Source organism: Erpetoichthys calabaricus, chromosome 5, assembly GCF_900747795.2.
Source record: "Erpetoichthys calabaricus chromosome 5, fErpCal1.3, whole genome shotgun sequence".
Classification (NCBI taxonomy): Eukaryota; Metazoa; Chordata; class Cladistia; order Polypteriformes; family Polypteridae; genus Erpetoichthys; species Erpetoichthys calabaricus.
Window position 1 is genome coordinate 248,431,189 of NC_041398.2, and position 20,019 is coordinate 248,451,207.

Sequence of the window (20,019 nt, forward strand, 5' to 3'; positions counted from 1 at the left end):
TAATTAAAGAGTGATAAAAAATGCAGGTATAACAGACAATAACTTTGTATAATGTTAACGTTTACCCCCCTGGGTGGAATTGAAGAGTCACATAGTGTGATGGAGGAACGATCTCCTCAGTCTGTCAGTGGAGCAGGACGGTGACAGCTGTCTGTCGCTGAAGCTGCTCCTCTGTCTGGAGATGATACTGTTTAGTTGATGCAGTGGATTCTCCATGATTGACAGAAGCCTGCTCAGCGCCCGTTGCTCTGCCACAGATGTCAAACTGTCTAGCTCCGTGCCTACAATAGAGCCTGCCTTCCTCACCAGTTTGTTGAGGTGTGAGGCGTCCCTCTTCTTTATGCTGCCTCCCCAGCATACCACCACATAGAAGAGGGCGCTCGCCACAACCGTCTGATAGAACATCTGCAGCATCTTATTGCAGATGTTGAAGGACACCAGCCTTCTAAGGAAGTATAGTCGACTCTGTCCTCTCTTACACAGAGCATCAGTATTGGCAGTCCAGTCCAGTTGTGTATATATATGTATATATGTTTATTTATTTAAATAGATTATTTTCTTAATTTTTTTGAAACAATTTTGCTCTCAAAATGGCCAATTTCTGGAGGTTTCTTTTTAATGGAATTGGCACTTTGGTATTAACTATTTTTTTATTAATTTATTGTTTTCTCCTCTAGGTGCTTTGGTGGACCAAGGAGTGTTTGAAGAGCTGGCCAGGGACAATGTGCCACAGCTGTACGACTGTATGCAGGATCTGGGAGTGATTTCCACCATCTCCCTGTCCTGGTTCCTCACACTTTTTCTAAGTGTCATGCCATTTGAGAGTGCTGTGGTAGTGGTGGACTGCTTTTTTTATGATGGAATTAAAGTTATTTTCCAACTGGCCCTTTCTGTGTTAGATGCAAACATTGACAAACTACTCAACTGTAAAGATGACGGAGAGGCCATGACTGTCCTAGGGAGGTAAGCATATCTTTTGACAGAAAGACATGATCATTTGTTGACATACCCTCTGTACTTGTCATGTTCAAGAAGCATTGCATGTTTGGCTTTTATGTAAATGTGTCAAAAACTGAAATTTGGATTTATGCAATAATATAAACAGAATACAAGATTTTAGCTTTTATTTTGTTTTTCCTTTATTTAAGCAGATGTGCGGTTAATGCCAGCCTGTCAAATATTTGCCTACCATAATGATCCTGCTTTAGAATGTGATCAAAATACAACAACCAATTATAATATGTCAGTTTGCATTTTATATAGAACCATTACCAGCATACACAATCTTAAGTTGCTTCACAGAACAAGCAAAATTACAATACAGTCTACATGTGAAATGTGCAAAGTGATCAGCACAGTTACATTTAATACAACAAATAAAAAGGCCAACTACAGATTCCAGAGGTAGGTTGGAAGTATACCTCACAGGTGAAGAGTTCTATTTAGAAATGAATAGGGACTGACTGTAAATTGCTGAAAGGGAGGGTTGATGGCAAAATACATACAGTTAATCAGTAATATGGAAGATTTCATTCTTAGAAAATGCTGTATATCCCATTGTTTTGGTATAAGTGAGGGCTAAGTGATAATATTTTCAACTTTTAAACAATAACAGAGGGGAGTTTAAGCAATAACACAGCCCACAATATAATAAATGTTTGGCCTAAATTTTGGAATCTTTTTTTGTTGTTTTTTGAAATTTGTGTGTTTTGTGTTTGAGGGGGTTATTGTTGTATAATATTCACATATTTATTAAGCTACTGTAAGCTGAATTTCTCCTTGGGACAAGTAAAGTACTATCCATCCATCTGTCCATCCTTCTCAATCCAATTTAACATTGCAAGGGCAGATTCTGTCCCGTCACCACTGGACACTATGCAGGAACCAACCCTGGACGTGGCACCAGTGCATTATGAGGCCTACTTACTTAAACACCCAAGTGGGGGCCAATTTGGAATCACCATTTAACCTAACACTATTGACTTTTGGGATGGTGATGAGAAAACTGATGAGAAAAATGTGTCTCGGACCCCTCTGCCATTCCCGAGGCAATTACACAGACCAGCAAATGCTTTTGTCCTGTTCAGCTCAAATTAATTTTCTGAATGCCATTTAATACCTATGTCATCATGCCCAATTGCATCCAGAAATATTCTGTGTCCACCATGCATGACATGTAAGCCAGAAGGAGCAGAAATTAAAAAGGGTATGATGTTTAATCTGTCTTAATTTACTGTATATCTACAGTGTATACACAGTATGTATAAGCTATTGACAAGAGAAATTATAAGCGGTCATATGTTTGTTCATCCTCACCCTTGAGGCTGTCATTCCAGGACAGTATACCAAGCATGGCAATTGTTTGAAGAGAGTTCAAACAAGCTGAATACTTTAGGCTGACTACAAGTTGTTGTGAAGGAAAAAAGACCTGCCTTAAAGCAAGCATAAGGGTTTATTGTCCTTTTATTTTTTTGTTTCAGGAAAAGTAGATTTTTGATGTAAGACTATAAACCCTTTTATAATTCAGAGAACGGGTATGAGAGCTATACTAGATGCAATGATTAAGGCTTCCAGTCAAATAAGTTTATGTTTTTGTCTCATATAGTGAAGGATAAAACATTTATTTGATGCAGGTTTTCTAAGTAGGTTTATCTCTTTCTGTATGTCTTGTGGAAATGTCATTTGATCAGTCTCTTACAGTATATCTGAGATATGTAGCAATTTAATTGCACTATGAAGTTCTCTCCATTTCTGTCCACCTTTTTAATTATGCTCTCTCATTGTGCCTGCTAGGTACCTTGATAGTGTTACCAACAAAGACAGTACGCTACCACCCATTCCTCATCTTCACTCCCTCCTTACTGACAATGGAGAGCCGCATCCAGAGGTAGACATCTTTAAGCTTGTGCAAAGTTCCTATGAAGTAAGTGGAAAACAGTTTCTCTGTGGTTTCTTTTTCCATGCCACTGTTCAAAACTTTTATTTTTCACTGCTGATGTTTAAAAAAAAATAGTGTACAGTTGCATTCCATTAAGCTCAGTTAATTAAAAGCCACAAGTAAGTAATTTGTTGTGTTCTTTTGTCCTATTTGCACTTTTTTTTTTTTTTTTACTAATTTGTAACGTATATGCTTGAATTGACAAAAAAAATCGGATTTCTGAATTTTTCAGTAACTAAAAACAGTACATAGATAATACAAAGTCTTAGGCTATTTTACACTACATTTTCATTTAAACAGCAACGTTTTTAAACAAAAATTATCTCTGTCCACAATGCATCATTTATAAAAGTATTAATATCCTTACTAAAATACATATTATATAGATCTTTGCCTACAATTGGTTTGTGCACATTGCTGGCAAGTTCTGCAAAGGGGCTGTGTAGTGAAAAACTTAGAGCCCCAGGAAAGTTAGATTCCTTTGTGCTTCATGCGCTGTCAAATGTACTAGCATGTGCAGCACTTTCATAACAACGAAAAACATAGAAATTCTTCAAGGGCCCTCAGTAAATTGCCCCAGTGTCACATTAGTGTGCTGATCACAGTTGTAAAGCTAACTACTGTAAATAGAGAAAATAAATAAATGTGAACCAAAGTGTATCTATATCTTTCCTTTACTGCATTGTGCTTTCATCTCTCTCCTCTACATTCTTGTGAGCTTGACTGCATCCTACACCCATCCACTTCATTAAGCACAGTGTTAATAACTTTCCTGTGGAAAACGCCCCTCCTTATAGAATGGCAGCAGGATTTAAGTTGTAGTGATCAATAAATTATTTGCCTTTTGCCCATGTATGCAGCATTTGAACTGCACAAATTGCAATTTAGATGAATACAGGTAAGCAACTCAACAATCACCATGGAAAGCAACTCTTCTATGACCAATATTTTGGAATATGATGTTCTTCTTTGGAAGGATGTTTAATCAGGGAATAAGACATTGTAATGAGCAGGATCCAATCAGAGAAGGGCCATCAAATAAGCCTGATCAAGTCGGAGTGTGATGGGGTCATCGTTTATAAAAACCTTTGGTTTTCACCCATTAACTCTGAAACACCATCTGCTTATAGATGGGGGCAATTGTCATTGTGTGATGTTTACGGTGCTAATAGGATTACCCCAAAGGTACAAGCTTTCTTTTTAAGTAAGGAACTGATGTGAGCCCTATGTCTCCTTTTTTTGCATCCTCACATGGTGAGTCAGAAAGCATCAGCTATCTCACTTGAGTATGGCGAGTTCCCTTTAGTACAGTTAACCTACTGAGTGTAATGAGGGCAATGAGGCCTAAAAAAGAAGAAAGCGAGACAGTTGATTATGTAATATGGCATCGTCACAGTTTTAGTTATGAAGTCAGAAGACCGCTTATTCAGTTAGGCAGAGGGAGGGTAAGCTAATGCCTTCTGATTCAAGGGCTCAAAGATCACAGCCGGCCAACCCCATTCTGTGAGGATGTGAAATGGAGCAGGATAGGGTCTTGAGTGGTTTCTCATCTTCATGCTGAATTTGAAGTTTCAAGTTTGTACAATCTTGTATAAATAATAAGCTATGTGCAGAAGGGTTTTTTCACTGAAATATTATACTAGAAGTTAAATATACATATAAATTATATACTTGGTTCCAGTAGCACAACATGGTAGGATTCTATTATATATCTTTATTAGTTTAAGTATGTTTAATGTAACTCATTTAATGATAACAACAAAATTCCATAAATACACCCAGCTTCTTTGCACATGGGATTGAATGGATGATTGATTGAATTAAATTTTTCTTGATACTGTATATGGATTTGCTTTATTATTCTTTGTCATTGGGCTGGATGATCAGTATGAGGTGTTTGTGTTTTATGGTGTATGGTGAGCTAGATGTGTGAACTGAATAAATATTTACTGTAAATTTTATTAATCAAAGTGAAACAATTTTATCATCTGATCTGCAATCATGTGGTATCTCAACTCCCCTCTTACGTGGCCTCTGTTGGCTGTGAACTGATCTGTAGTATTCTGACAGTGAAGTGAAGTTTAAAATCTTCAGCTTGAATTGCCAATATTATTATTATTAGTTTTATTTTTTTTTTTTGCACAATTTATTTTCCCACCTTGTAATCACAAAAAATATGACAAATTATGGGCATTAAAGCTAAATGTACAGTGCTAACATTTAGTGCTTACAGATTAATATGGAGCAAGGAGAGCTTTTCAGACTGCTTGTGAAGTATTTACAGTGCTAGATGTATATGCAGACAATTGGCAGCCACAAGGGATCAAAACTGAAAGTTTTTTTTTTTTTTTTAATTCTTGTTACAAAAAATGGGGGGAAAAAAAGGGGGTTATGAGGTAAACCCCTAAGTGACTCAAAACATACAGACCACTTTAAGATTTTGAAAAGTGGTCTACACTATCTTGTTTGAGGCTGTGATTTATTCTTTAAAATGTTGTCATTTATAGTATTTGTAACTTTACTCTGAACCTCATGTCATTAATGTTTCCGGTCTATCCTGAGTAAGGGAGGCAAAGATTACAAAGCTGTGTTAATCAGCATTTTTGTATGTCTTGATATTCTCTCTGCTTCCTGTTTGTATGGTCTTGGCCACTCTCTTTTGTTTTTTGTATATATTCTGTTGTACATTATCCTCAAATGCTGGCACCAGCCTGCCTGCGCCCATCTGCCAGGAAACGAGGCACTAAGCCAGTATCGCTAGTGGTAACAGTCTGTGCAATTTTGTAAGCTTACTTAGTGTCTTAATAGAAAGATAGTGTTTTTTTCATGAAAGAGTTGAGCTTAGATTTTTACAGGAATTTAATAATAATACATTTTATTTATATAGCGCCTTTCCCATGCTCAAGGCACTTACAGAATATAAGAAAGAAAGGCAGGGTATACAGTATATAGCATTGTACAAACCAGATAAATAAAAAAAGAAGATTACGACAGTGAAATCAGAGAAAAAAAAGCCTAACAGACAACATAATTGATGGTCTCGCACACATACATACAGGTTACATGAGCATCTTGACAGAGAAGTAAACTGAGAGAAGGGTAATAAAGTCAAGTAGAGCTAAAGGCCTTCCTGAACAGATGAGTTTTGAGTTGTTTTTTTAAAAGAATTCATGGAGTCAGCTGACCTCAGATTAATTTTGGTAGGTCATTCCAGAGTCTGGGTGCTATACAGCTGAAGGCCTTGTCACCCATGGAGTGTTGATTAGTGTGGGGCACAACAAGATTGCCAGAATCAGAGGACCTTAGTGGGTCCAGTTCCTTCATAATTTGAACTGGCTCCCTTTTTTGAAGATTTTTTTTTTATGTGGCTAGAAACGAGGCATAGATTAAGAAAAGGAGACATACATATAAAATTAACTATAATATGAAGGTTGGTAAGTAACTAGAAAATATTCCTTTTATTTAAACACTTTACCCCCGCTGTGCCTTGTCACTTATACTGTATTTCATCTTTCCTGTTAAGAAATTTGGGTGCATCAGAGCAGACGTGATTGAACAGATGCGCTTCAGACAGAGACTGAGAGTTATCCAGACCATTGAAGACACTACAAAGCGCAATGTTGTGAGTTTTCAAAACAAAGAATTTGCCAAGTGTAGCTGCTTTGAGACCGGTGAACCTGGATTTTTTAAGTCGTCTTTATGTTGTTGTAGGTACGGACCATAGTCACTGAAACAGCATTTACCACTGATGAACTGGAGGAGCTGTATGTTCTATTTAAGGTAAATTTCAAAGACCATTTAAGTTGGATTAAGCAGGTTTCAATTGTTGTTATTAATGTGAGCCTCATGAGCACTTTTTGTCTATCCAGAATTTTGTCTTGGAGCCTCAGATGGCCTGCACTCTTGGTTGCAGACTTTGTCCCTGAAAATTCATAGTGTTTTATTGTTTGATTTATTGCTTATTTATATTGCCGGAAGCTTTTCCTAAAGAGGACCACACATAAAATATGTTGGTTAAGGATATAGAATATATAAAATCTACCACTTTAAGAGCATTGTGTGGCCGTGACTGTTCTGAACTTGAGGGCGTGTATTCAGCAGGAGTAAAAGTGCCAAGAATGGAGAGGTTCAATTGGCAATAAAAACAATTCTGTTTAATGTTTCTGCAGACTGAACATTTGACAAGTTGCTACTGGGGTGGAAACAGTAACCCAATGGACAGACACGATCCCAGCCTCCCATATCTGGAACAGTACCGAATTGACTTTGAACAGTTTAAAGGCCTCTTCTGTCTGCTTTTCCCTTGGTCTTGTGGAACACACTCGGACTCCCTGGCGAAACGCTTTTTCAGATTGCTTGATCAAAATGGGGATTCTTTCATAAATTTCAGAGAGTTTGTTACAGGGCTGAGTAAGTGTTTGTTACATTTCACTTAGTTTCTATTTGTGTCTTTTTTCTTTCTTATCCTTATTTCAAAATTACATTCCGATTAATAGGAGGAGTATTTCCCATGTGTGATCTGAGAGAATTACATAATAATCCATGACAGTTCACTTTTACCATATACTATATTTTGGGAGACTTTTGTAATATTTATAGTTGGAGTTAGTTATTTTCCAACCTGTTAAATCCTGAACATGGTCACAGGGCATACTGGAGCCTGTCCTAGCTAGCATAAGGCAGGAGCAGACACTGGATAAGGGTGCCTGTCCTTCGAAGGGTAAAAACACACACACACACACAAAATTCCAACCATACTGTAGGGCCAATTTAGTATTGCCAATCCACCTAACCTGCATGTCTTTGGACAGTATGAGGAAACCCATCAGGCATGTGGAGAAATGCAGACACCACGTAGGGAAGACTCGGGACACAAACCCTGGTCTTCTTACTACGAGGCAGCAGCACTACCGCTATGCTACCGAGCTGCCCTTTTTGAGGAAAGTATTTAACATAATTTAAACAAGTCAGAGGAAAAAAATTTAGTTATTGGAATTTTTTTTTTATATCATGAACGGCTAAATATTCTTTTGAATGTAATATAGTGCAACTCGTCAAACGTGCATACAAAGCAATGTTCAAGAATTTTTTTTTTTTACTTTTTATAAGGAAATGATTTACAGTTATTTGGTAAAAGTTTAAGTTATTGAATGACTAGCCTACTATCATTTCAGTCTTTATGCTAAGAAAGCTCTTTACTAGAATGGAGCAGATAAGAGAGAGACTACAAAATGAAACAAAAGACTGAGTAAGAAGGAACAATCCATGAACTAATTCAGTCAAAAAGCTTGAATTATAAGAATGTTAAAAATCATTCATTTTTATTGGAAACAAATAACTATTTTTTAAGCTAGGTAATTGCATAGGACATTATAGATATTAAATAAATAGTTATTCATAGTTGTAATGGAATTACAGTCACAAAATAGGAACATTTTATAGTAGTCAATCTAAAATGACTTAGCTTAGTAAATTAGAATGTCCAGACAGCCCATGGTAGTGTTGATTAAATATTAGCCTTACTGATGTGCTGCCTTGAGTCTGTACTCTTGTGTACAACATGTCATTTTTAGGATCTGATATTTTTGAAGAATGATACCTTAAGTGTAGGCCAACACTGATCACTATTTCTGATTAAAAATGTACTTTTATCCTACATTTAAAATAATTCTTTCCTTTATTAGCTTTCCTTTTGTTATTATGAGTATTATTATTTTTACCATTACAATATCATCTGCTATGACTTTATGAATTTGTTTAACCTGTCTTGCTAATATTTTCTTAGGTGTGCTGTGCCATGGTGATTTGACACAAAAGCTCAAACTGTTGTACAGAATGCACGTTCTCCCAGGTGAGTAATAGTATTACTTGACGTGCCATGTAAAAATGAGTAAGGAAGAGGGGGCATTTGTTCATTCAGTCTTTTTTGCTTGACTGTTTTATGCACTGAACTACTGTAAGTTCGGTGCTGATTTGCAGAAATAAATGCCATTAATTGTTAGCCTGAAATGCAAAATAAAATGGAGGAGAGTTGTTATACAAAAGTGGCTCTTTGGAAATGTGGAAGTAATTAACAATATCAGATTTCAAGAGAACATTTGTCTCACCAGTACATAATTATCCTGAAGGACTGATTGAATGGTCTCCCATCGTGTTCAGAATTTGGTACAGTGGAACCTCGAGATACGATCACCTCTGTATACGAGAAATTCAAAACGAGGAAAGTATGAGCGAAAAATTCAGATCTAAATACGAGCATTGGCTCACGTAACGAGCCACAAGCCAGGCTGTGGGTATAGCTCGCGGCTTAGCGAGGGGGCGTGGTAGCTGTAGTGAGCCGCAGGGCGATCTGCGGTGTCTGCGTTTCTCACCTAAGTGCACAGGTGGGAAACTGCCCACATCCATGATTTGTCCTGTGGCTGATGGGCTGGGCAGGGTTGCCACCCGTCCTTTAAAATACGGAATCGTCCAGTATTTGAGAACGAAACTGCGCGTCCCGTTTTGAATCAATACGTATGCGTCCCTTATTTTTTTGTATTTAAAGTGGTAACCCTAGCAGCTGCCATGTCTTCCCCGCATATATAGAGAAGCGCGAGCCGGTTATGGGGGAGAAGAAGTAAAAGAAAAGAGAGGAGAGAGAACGGAGGTTGCAGGAGGAGGCAGGAATCCGCAGCAGTAGGAAGTTGGTGCGAGAGAGCGAGTGAGTGCAGGCTCGCGTGTAGCTGAACAGGCGAGCCAAACAGCTGAAGCAGGACGGTGTAGAGAAGGTCAGCTGCATTAAGTGTCTCGCCTGTTGCAGAGCCCGCATGGGAGAAGCAGGTGAGACGCTAACAGAGAAGAAGCACCGGGGATTGTCATCTGTTTTTTGAAGACTGCTTCCTGTTGACGTTTTAACCTCGTGTTAAAGGATTGTTATTCTTATGTACTTTAAACCTCCACTTCACAACTGTTTTAAGGATTATTTATTTAAAGATTTATTGAATGCTCTACTGCACTTTGGACACCTGTTTTGATTCTTTTAATAATCAGTTATATTATTTACCAGTGTTATTTATTAAAGGTAGACTACAGTATATATAATTTATCAGTGTTATTTGTTAGGAAAAATGATTTTTATGTTAATATATTTGGGATGCGGAACGGATTAACTGGATTTCCATTATTTTCAATGGGGACGTTTGTTCTAGATACGAGAAATTCGCTATACAAGCTCAGTGCTGGAACGAATTAAACTCGTATCTAGAGGTTCCACTGTATTTTCATACTCTGACATCCCAATACCTCAGAGTTTTCTGCCTCTAAAATTTAATACTAGGCTAACAATACATTTTTGTGAAGTTTTTCTTTGTTGTTATTGCATTAAAGATTGTGTCAAGGATGTTCTACTCAAAATAATCTGGGACCTTGTTTATTTTTTATTAATTTTTATGTAAATTGGATAGTGTGAAAGGAAAAGGTATTCCATCCCAATCCACATAGCCATTAGACAGGCTTCTGTCAGGTCACTATCAGAGCATTTTCTAGCTCCTATGGCTATTTCCTGTGATTGCTTTGTTTTTCCTGTCCATTTTGTTTCTGTTTAAAATAAGAATGTTTTTCATTTCTTACTGCATTTATTGAAATGGAAAAGTCAGAGTAGATGTTAATGGAGAGATGCAGACTTAAGGATGTACTGTTAATATCAAGATTATTTATGTTCTAGGAATAACACTCAAAAACAGTTGTCTGGACTGAGTCCACTTCCCATGGCTGCTCAGTCATTTATCGCCCCAAAGTTGTGTTTTTTTTTTTAAATCTATTAAATTATGTTCAACTATATTAAATTAGATTATATGCAAAGATATTGAGATCCTGGCCTCTTTTAGAATATAAGCAGCATCACCAAGACATACATATATGTACATATGATAACTTCATAATAGGTATATCCATCCATCCATCCATCCATCCATCCATCCATCCATCCATCTATCTTTTTACTAACTAACCAATTTCAGGGTTGCAGGAGCCAGTCCTAGACAGGACACCTGTCCAGCATTGGGAACACTCACTCATAAGGGCCAAGTTAACATAACCTGCATGTTATATGATTGTAGGTGAAAACCAAAAGAGATGGAGAAAAATAGACTTCAGTATATTCCTTAAAGTTTGTCTAGTATTCATTTGTATCTACTCTAATTTTTTTTACTTGAATATTTTAATTTTTAAAAGTTATACTCACAAATGTGTATTTCCTATTCTTTCTGATTAAAAGAAAAAAAAACTTTACATGTTTTGTGGTTATATCACACAAAGTTACTCTAAAGTAATAGAGAGTAGAGGTGTGAGCAGAAGCAAAATGAGTCTCCAGCAAAGTGTATATAGTTTTTCAGCATGATGCACACAGCCCATCTTAATGTATTAAAAAAGATGGATAAAATGGTTAAAAAAAAAAAGTTAATAACAATTAATATTTCAAGTGAATAATGCAACCTTTATTATTATTATTTGATGCAGAGCCAAATTTGGAACACGATGAACCTGATTCTGCATTTGAAGCCACTCAGTACTTTTTTGAAGATTTGACTCCAGAACACTCACTTGGTACGTTTCAGATTGCTGAGCCCGTCTTTGAGAGGTTTATTGCAACTCCAGTGTAGGTTTGATTTATTCATAGCTTAGGTAACCGTATGGTACTTTTTGTTTTTCAGTTTGTCAGCTTAAATGCTGGGCTTCTATGGAAATTAAGGGGATGGTAAGGGAAGTTAATTTTATAAAACATTGTAATGTTTTTTTAAACTTCTGTTTCTTTAGGGCAAGATTCTAGGCATAAGAATGACAAGGATGATGGCTTTGTCAGTGTCACTTTTAAAACGGAGAAAAGTAAGTTGGTGTAAATGAACATTTAGATGTTTTCCCTTATATTTCAGGCCTTCGTAAGTAGGACAAATAAAATAAAGAATAATTTGCTCCATGCCATCAGATCAGCGTGCTGTAATGGTTAGCATATTGGACTCTTGAATCCAAGGTTATTTGTTCGTCCCCTGCCTTTGTCTCACTGTGTGGTCCTGTAAAAGTCATTTTATTTGCTTGTTCTCCAATTATTATAATTGTCATTTATCCAGATGTTTTAACTCATCTTGGGTGGAAGTGTCTGCCAAAGATGAAATGTAGGCAAACACAAACTTCAATGCATTGTAGTTTTTGATATGAATAGAAAAGTGAAAGAATCATGAAGGAGTGCTAAAACAGTGAGTAAAATCCTAAAAGTAAGTGTAAAGAATGAAGCAGGGTGTCATCTGAACATACGACTTTCAGGAGAGCATCTTTGTTTATTGTAAAAATATATATTTTGTCATTTTGCAAAATTGTAAAACAAGTTACACTTATGAAGCTCAGTTCTATAGGTAGTGGACTGGCTTTGTGACTTTTGTAAATGAGAGCAGCTAAGGCACATGTGATCTGCAGGACATGTTTGTAGTTCATTTGGTCTATTTGTGTGCTGAACTTAATTGCTTTTGTTTCCACAGTTAAAAAGACGCACACTCCAGACTATCGCACATACTTGAAGCTTTGGAAACAAGAAACCAACACAAAAATAGAAAACATGAAAGATTTGCCTCGATTAAATCAGGTATCAATTGAAATATTAGTGGAATATAGATACACTATTTGATTAATAGTATAGTAATGATATGATTAAGAGCTGAACTATTTAACTTGCAAAATAAAATGTAAAATTTTACAGGTTATGTTAGGTATATTGATGAGAAATAGCAAGGCATACAAAACACTGTCTTAATGAGTGGCCTCAGATTTCATCCAACTTGGTTAATGTAGTTTAGGCTTGCTGGAGATCCGGTGTTTTTTATAGGAGCACTGAGCTCCAAACGAGAAAAAAGCTCTAGAAAGGACACAAGTTGTTCGTCAGGCACATGCATGTGTAAACCTATGCTCACTTTTACTGCTGCCGATTTATAGTTGCCACCTAACGTGGCTCTGATCAGGGCACTTGAGAGTCTGAGTGTCTGGGCTTGTGAGTGTCCTGATAAAAACCAAGATCCAGGCCTTTATTTACCTCTTGGGCACAGCCATCAGCAGTGTGTCTGTCTGTGGATAGAGTGTCGATGTCGTTGAGCGATTTACTTACCTCGGCACTGACATTCATGACTGTGGTGACTTTTCCTATAAAGTCAGTAGACGGATTGGGAGAGTATGGGGGGTTATGAAGTCGCTGGAAAAAGGGGTGTATGGCGCTCCTGATGTCTGTGCCAAAGGACGAAGGTCCATGTCTTTAGAGTCCTGGTGCTTCCTGTCTTTCTATATGGTTGTGAGACATGGACGCTATCCAGTGACCTGAGACAAAGACTGGACCCCTTTGGTACTGTGTCTCTCTTCAGAGAATCCTTGGGTACTGCTGGTTGAACTTTGTTTTTCTCATGGAGTCCAAAATGAGGCACATTACCTTCATTGTGAGGGAGCGTCAGTTACGTCACTACGGTCATGTGGCGCGATATCCTGAGGGGGATTCAGCTCACAGGATACTCGAGTGGCTGGACCAGGCCAAGGGGATGCCCACGTAACACCTGGCTGTGGCAGATAGAAGGATCATTTCTGGAAGGTGGGACTGGACCCCGTGTCTGCCTGGGGGGTTGCTAACCAGGATCCTGAGCTATTTTGTTGTGTGGTGGGTGCAGTAACTCGCTGTACCAGTGCATGTGCCCTGACCTGACCTCACCTAAAGTAACATGCATGTCCTGGGGGATGTGAGAATAAAACTGAAGTACGAAAAGGAAGACACAGATATGGGGAGAATGTGTAAACTACATGCAGATGACAACTGGGTTTAGAACTCAAACCCATTACAGAGCTACTCTTAATGATGCCTATATTGAGGAGAAACAGAGACCTATGTAACATGAGGCCCAGGTCTCTGGATTTTCTCTAGTGCTGCTACAACTTTTTTTGTAATACATAGACAAAAACTGTCCACGGTACTCCAGGTGACACCTCCCAAAGAGGCCTTGATAGAAACCGGGAGTAAGGAGTACATCTAGTTAGCTGATTTGTATTGTCTTAATTAGAATCAAGTTCTGCATTGTAATACATAGGCTTTAAAGGTTTATAGGATTATTACTATCACATGTACACAGTACAGTGAAATTCTTACTTGCTATATTATTTATCATGGCATTTTAAATACATGCCACATTAGACATCTTTTCTAGAGATTTTCAGTTGTGGCCTTTATTTTCATAATTTTGGCGAGTTCAGGACATTCAGTGCACTCCCTTGAAGGCCAATAGTTCAGTCTGACGTACACTGCAACTCTGCTAGTCGTAGGGGTGGCTCTGTGTGCATGAGAGCTAACAACCAATGAATGTTCGCCTGGAAGTACAATGCATATAATGAGGCATCAAGGAACAAGAAATGTGGTTGTTTTCAACCTCACAAACAGAAGAAAAACTAGTCAGTCTTATGTCTCATATTTTATGTACCACAACAGAATGGATAAAAGGAAAAAAAAAATAGAGCTTTGTCAGTTGCACGCCATTGTGAATCAGATAAAAGGGGCGAGCACAACTGTCCTGGAGAGTCGTTATGCAGTTGGCTAAACTTGACAGACCAAGTGATATTCAGTCATGTAACTTGACATAGTCTGGAAATGATCAGTAACCACCATCGGCAAGTCTGACATGCCCAATGACTAAAAGCTGCGTAATGTGACATTGGCTTCAGAATGTTGATGGTCACACTGTATTGTGTACTTGTGACAGTGCTGCTATTAGCATTACTACTAGGTTCATCTGGTCGAGTATAATCATTCATGCATACACAAATTCTTAAACTTGCTTAATCCAATTCAGGTGACTACTCCCTAGACAGGGAGCCAAGCCAGTCCATTGAAGAGCTCTCCCACATTCGTGCAGGTGCCAATATAAAGTTCCCAGTTGACTTAACCAGCACACCTCTGATGAAACTGGGAGAAAAAGCCATGCACACACAGGAAGAATGGGCAGATTTCACACATACAGTGACTGGGCCCAGGATGCCCAATCCATCTGTGAGATTAATCACTGAACCCCTGTGTCACCCCAGTTTTAGTCAGGTAATTGAAAATGTCATAATATTTGCCAATTGGCTTAATCCAATTCTGGGTTTGCTGGCCCACCCAGACAATTCTTGCAGCATCTGCTGTAAGGCAGGATCTAGTCCAGGACAATTGGAAGCAGTTCACCCACTAGTACACAGCCAACATAGAATTACCAAAACTCTCACGGATGAGGGGAGAACATACAGAAGGGAGGAAGGCAGCGATCATTTCATTTTGTAATATGGATGGAATATTATTTAGCGAGGCAGTGTATAAAAAGGCAGTGCTTCCCAAATTCAGTCCGGGGGACCCCGTGTGACTGCAGGTTTTTGTTCCAGCCAGCTTCTGTTTTTAACTGGACTCCTGACCTAATTAAGTGAACTGTTTTTTCCCAAGTTCTGTGCTTTGAGAACAATATAAAAATTAGAAAACTAAGTTTGTAAAAAAAAAAAAAAATGTACCAAGCAGTTATATGGGAATAATGTATTTTTTTCTTTTTTTAGCAGTATTTTCATCTTGATCTTCCTTCTACGTTTGCAGGTGTTCTAATTGTTTAATTAATCCATTATTTACTAATTAGTGGGGCTGACGCTAAAGCAGCTGCAGCCTTTCATGATTCAGTGTTGTTTGCCTGGGTGTCTGCTCTGCTTGTTTTTGATTGTCATTAATAAGAAACAACGAAGGGGAAAACTGCACAGAGAAAGGGCAAAAGAGAGTTAAGCATTTAAATCTAGAGCAAAAGCAGAAATATTTCTAAATTTCCTATAAATGTAAAAATCATGCTGCTGTGCTTTTCTGAATGTAAAATTAGAGGGAAAAAATCCCAGCTAATTAAATGAGATCAGTGTAATCAGGTGGTGTCACTGATTATGGAGCTGGTTAGAACAAAAACCTGCAGCCGCAGGGGGTCCCCAGGGCCGAGTGTGGGAAGCACTGTAAAAAGGTATTTCCTGACTGGTAAAATGTGTTGGTCAGTTGGGAGGTTATGTATCATAATAACGACTTTTTGTTTTTAATTAAACATGTACAGTTTCAGTATTTAAGCATACGTACATGTGACTTTACACTCTTCTTAAACAGACCATGTACAGTAGTTGATGAACTGGAGAGTCCTGGCTACTAGTCTTGCGACTCCTGCACTTTGTTTCTTTATCTTCTTGTCAGTGAGATTATTATTTTTTTAATCGTCCATATCACATTGGGGCTGCCTTGATGTCACTTTACTTAATTACTGTGTGGTTTTCCAACAGGAGCAGTTTATTGAACTATGCAAGACCCTCTACAATATGTTCAGTGAGGACCCCAATGAGCAAGAGCTATATCATGCCACGGCTACCGTCACTAGCCTGCTACTGGAGATTGGCGAAGTTGGCAAACTGTTCTGTAGTCCATCTGACAAAGAGGACGGTGGCATCTTGAAAGATAACTGCCTCTGCCAGTCTGGACAGACCTCTCTTTTCCATCAGACACCGCATGGAGAGCAGTTTCTCTCTGGACCGAATCCTGCAGGTAACGATGAATCTACACTTTGTGGGAGCAGTCTTGGCGACGAACAAGCTGTGTGCTCTCAAATGGAGGACATCAAATTGGAGGACTCTTCTCCAAAGGACCATGGCATGTCTTCGGCCATGCTCATTTCAGATGACGAGACCAAGGATGATACTTCCATGTCCTCCTATTCGGTGCTAAGTGCTGGCTCTCATGACATGGATGAGAAGCTACAATGTGAGGACATTGCTGAGGACACGGTCCTGGTGCGCAACAACCTCGGGCCAACCTTGCCTCACAGCACCAGCATTGACAAAGACTGGGCCATCACCTTTGAGCAGTTCTTGGCATCAGTGCTGACAGAGCAGGCATTGGTGGCGTACTTTGAAAAGCCTGTGATTATCATGTCTCGGATCACAAATGCCAAGAATGTCCGAAAGGGTGGAAGACAGGTCATGTCTGCCAGCGACTACGAAATCTCCTCCCTCTCCGGTTAACCTGAATATCATCGAGTCTTCAGAAGGAAACAAATTGGTCACATTGAAATGCCAGTAGTTAAGATGTGCCTGCCACTCCCAGTGAAAAGGTTAGGAATGTATCAAAACTGAGAAAAGCTTTTAACACTTTTTATGACTGAACCTTGGTATTTTATTAAGCGTAAAGTTGTAGCATATGTTTTATTCAATCAGAATCCAACCTCTAGAATAAGATGGAGAATGAAATCTTTATCTATAGCCTCCCGAATTAGCTTGTTCTACTTTATAGAATAATAGGAGTTATTACTTACCTCTTAGAGGCCAAAACAGAAGTGTATCCTCAAGTAGTCATCTGTACACGTCCACCACCACTTGTGTGTGTGTATGTATATGTGTGTATATATATATATATATATATATATATATATATATATATATAAAGCTAATTAACATAAAAAAAAACGGCTGAGCATTCTTTACGTTTTGAATTTCTGTCCAGTCACTCAGTACTTCTGTGATTTGACGACGTATCATATGATAAACCATATCACTTTCTATACATCGACCAATTATATTAGAACTGAGCTGATATAATCAACTTTATTAAAAACTCGAGCACCTGCACTTTGATTCACTAATTCTGTTTACTTTACGTTTTCTTCATTTTCTGAGGGGGGTCTTTTTCCCCCCTTGCTTATTACTACTGGATCATTCCTGATATTTGAGTAAAGTACTCATGATGTTTTTTTTAAAGTATTTTATTTATGTTAATATTATTATTGCTATTATTGTTATAATGTGTTACTTTTTTTGCTGTAGAACTCAAGCTGCTGTTTTTATTTCAATGTAATGTCCGAAAATATTTTTAGTGTTACCAATGTGGTTATGCCACGGAATAAAGATTAAAAAAAAAAGGGGGGGAAAAAATAAACTGTTAAGTCCCTCATTAGCAGTGATGGGAGATTTATTTAACCTCCTTGGCATTAAACCCGAACGTCTCACGGGCTCAGAATTCTAAGTAGATACGGTTAAGTGTCTCTCTGGGAAATCTGCTGTCGTCCAATGTATGGCGCTGAGCCCGAATAACTCTTGGGACAGCATTTTGCTGCCATCTAGTGGATAAAATAACAATAAGCTACAAAAAAAAATATCATGAACTGTCCTGTGTGTTTTTTTTTTTTTGTTCTTTATTTCGCCTTATACAATTTATTGTATTAGGAATTTGTTAGTTTTCGGCTACCCCTTTGGGTCAGAGTGCAGGGTCAGCCATTGTACAGTGCCCCTGGAGCAATTACAGGTTAAGGGTCTTGCTCAAGGGCCCAGCAGAGTAGGATCTCTTTTGGCAGTGACGGCGATTCGAACCGGCAACCTTCGGGATACCAGCACAGATCCTTAGCCTCAGAGCCACCACTCCGCCCAGAAGCGTATTAGGGCTACGGAGAAGAAGAAAAAAAAAAATATGGACATGTGAAGAAAAAAAAGACTTAATTCTCGACATTTCCATTTTATTCTCGCTGTTTATGTCGAGATTAAAGTTGACATTTACACTTTAAACCCTTGTTTTTTTTTTTACCTCCCTCTAATTTAACTTTGCCATGTTGTAAACATCATTTTAAAATAAACTAAGGGGCTTTGCACACCAACACCTCCCGAACCCCCCCTCCCACCAGAGCAATGAGCTGTTGTGAGGAGGGGGGGCTGAACACACCCCAAGGAGACACAGTTGCACCTCTGAAACCCCCTCTTAAACGGTGATATAATGGGAAACAAATAACAGTAGTTACCTCCTCTTTGCTCGATCGGCTGCTGGCTTGCTGCTGCCTTTGCCGTGCCGCGTGATCTGCATCTTGCACGGCGCTTAAAAGGACAGGTGCTGTAAAGGCTTTTAAACGTTCTGTCTCACTACCTTGTCTCTCTTGTCCCGCAGACATCCTCAAACGCTATTCGATCTCTTTTCGCTGTTCCGTTATTTCACCGAGTAATATTTTCCATTTGTTTGCACTTATGCGATCTTTATTCTCATTTTTTTTTGAGACTTTTGAATTTTCCTACTTCCATTATCTCTAACATGATCTGCATGTGTATCACGGGACTTGCTTCTAAAGGTTGTAAGTATGACGTAACTTGTCCGTCTCGCGGAACGTGAAAGTGTCTCTCTGTCTCTCTTCTAAGGATCATGTCTCGTCGCAGGAGAAAAGTCAAGATTTTTTTTTATAATAGAGAGAGACAGATGTTTAATTTCCTAGATTTTCTCAAACCCCCTCATAACTAATGTCGCCCATTAAATGCTTTGTATTAAGTGTTTCCAGACCCAGTTGTTAATCACTTTGTGCTTCTGAAACGGACTTTCTGAGAGGAGGCGCAGGCAGCGATCGCCACACACAATCCATTCACTTCATGATATTCCTGCTCTCTGAACATTTAGAATGCTAAGATAAATACTTGATATCATTTTCATGATGAAATGCATTAAAGCGTGTATTAAACATGTGGGGCACGGTGGCGTGGTGGTAGTGCTGCTTCCTTGCACTAAGGGGTCCCCAGGTGTATGTTCAGTGCAGAGAACCTTTATGACAGGTGTGACGAGGCTCCAGAAAGCTGGATGTATGACTGGGTATCACACGGGATTAACTGAAATATTGTGTAAATGTTGGGTTTGTGAGATGGTGGTCGGAGACGAGAACACAGAAGTCAATGGATGTTCTTCTTCCGGGCTTTCTTTCTTGCAGGAGTGCTGTCTCTATCAGACGTCCCAAACTCCCAATTCCTATCCTTCCTTTTTCTTTACCAATCACCAAAAGATAAACGTCTTTGTGAAAGTAAAACTAGCTATAAACTTAGACCACGGAGTGTGTGGAACATGAAAAAATCTTTGTTATACAGTACACCCCCAAAATTCATGGGGGTTACGTTCCTAGAGCACCTGCAAATTGTGAAAAACTGCAACTTTTGGATGTGGTTAAAAAGTGCCTTTTAAATGCCTATTTTGATAGTTTAAACCCTAAATACAGTATGCCCCCAAAGCACTTTAATTTCATTGCAAA

At 38.5% G+C, this 20,019-nt stretch overlaps 1 protein-coding gene across 2 annotated transcripts in view; it reads left to right on the top strand.

Moving 5' to 3' along the window:
• Positions 1-17,921, top strand: part of tbc1d9 (TBC1 domain family, member 9 (with GRAM domain)) — a 109,564-nt gene extending 91,643 nt beyond the window's left edge. For both annotated transcript variants that reach the window (XM_051928109.1, XM_051928110.1), the window contains 10 exons: positions 678-963; positions 2,794-2,923; positions 6,462-6,560; positions 6,650-6,718; positions 7,108-7,348; positions 8,724-8,789; positions 11,435-11,521; positions 11,732-11,800; positions 12,448-12,551; positions 16,262-17,921. In XM_051928109.1, the coding sequence (XP_051784069.1) occupies positions 678-963; positions 2,794-2,923; positions 6,462-6,560; positions 6,650-6,718; positions 7,108-7,348; positions 8,724-8,789; positions 11,435-11,521; positions 11,732-11,800; positions 12,448-12,551; positions 16,262-16,996 (1,886 nt within the window). In that variant the 3' untranslated portion in view covers positions 16,997-17,921. The remainder of the gene's footprint in view (positions 1-677; positions 964-2,793; positions 2,924-6,461; positions 6,561-6,649; positions 6,719-7,107; positions 7,349-8,723; positions 8,790-11,434; positions 11,522-11,731; positions 11,801-12,447; positions 12,552-16,261) is intronic.
• The last annotated feature ends 2,098 nt before the right edge of the window (positions 17,922-20,019 follow it).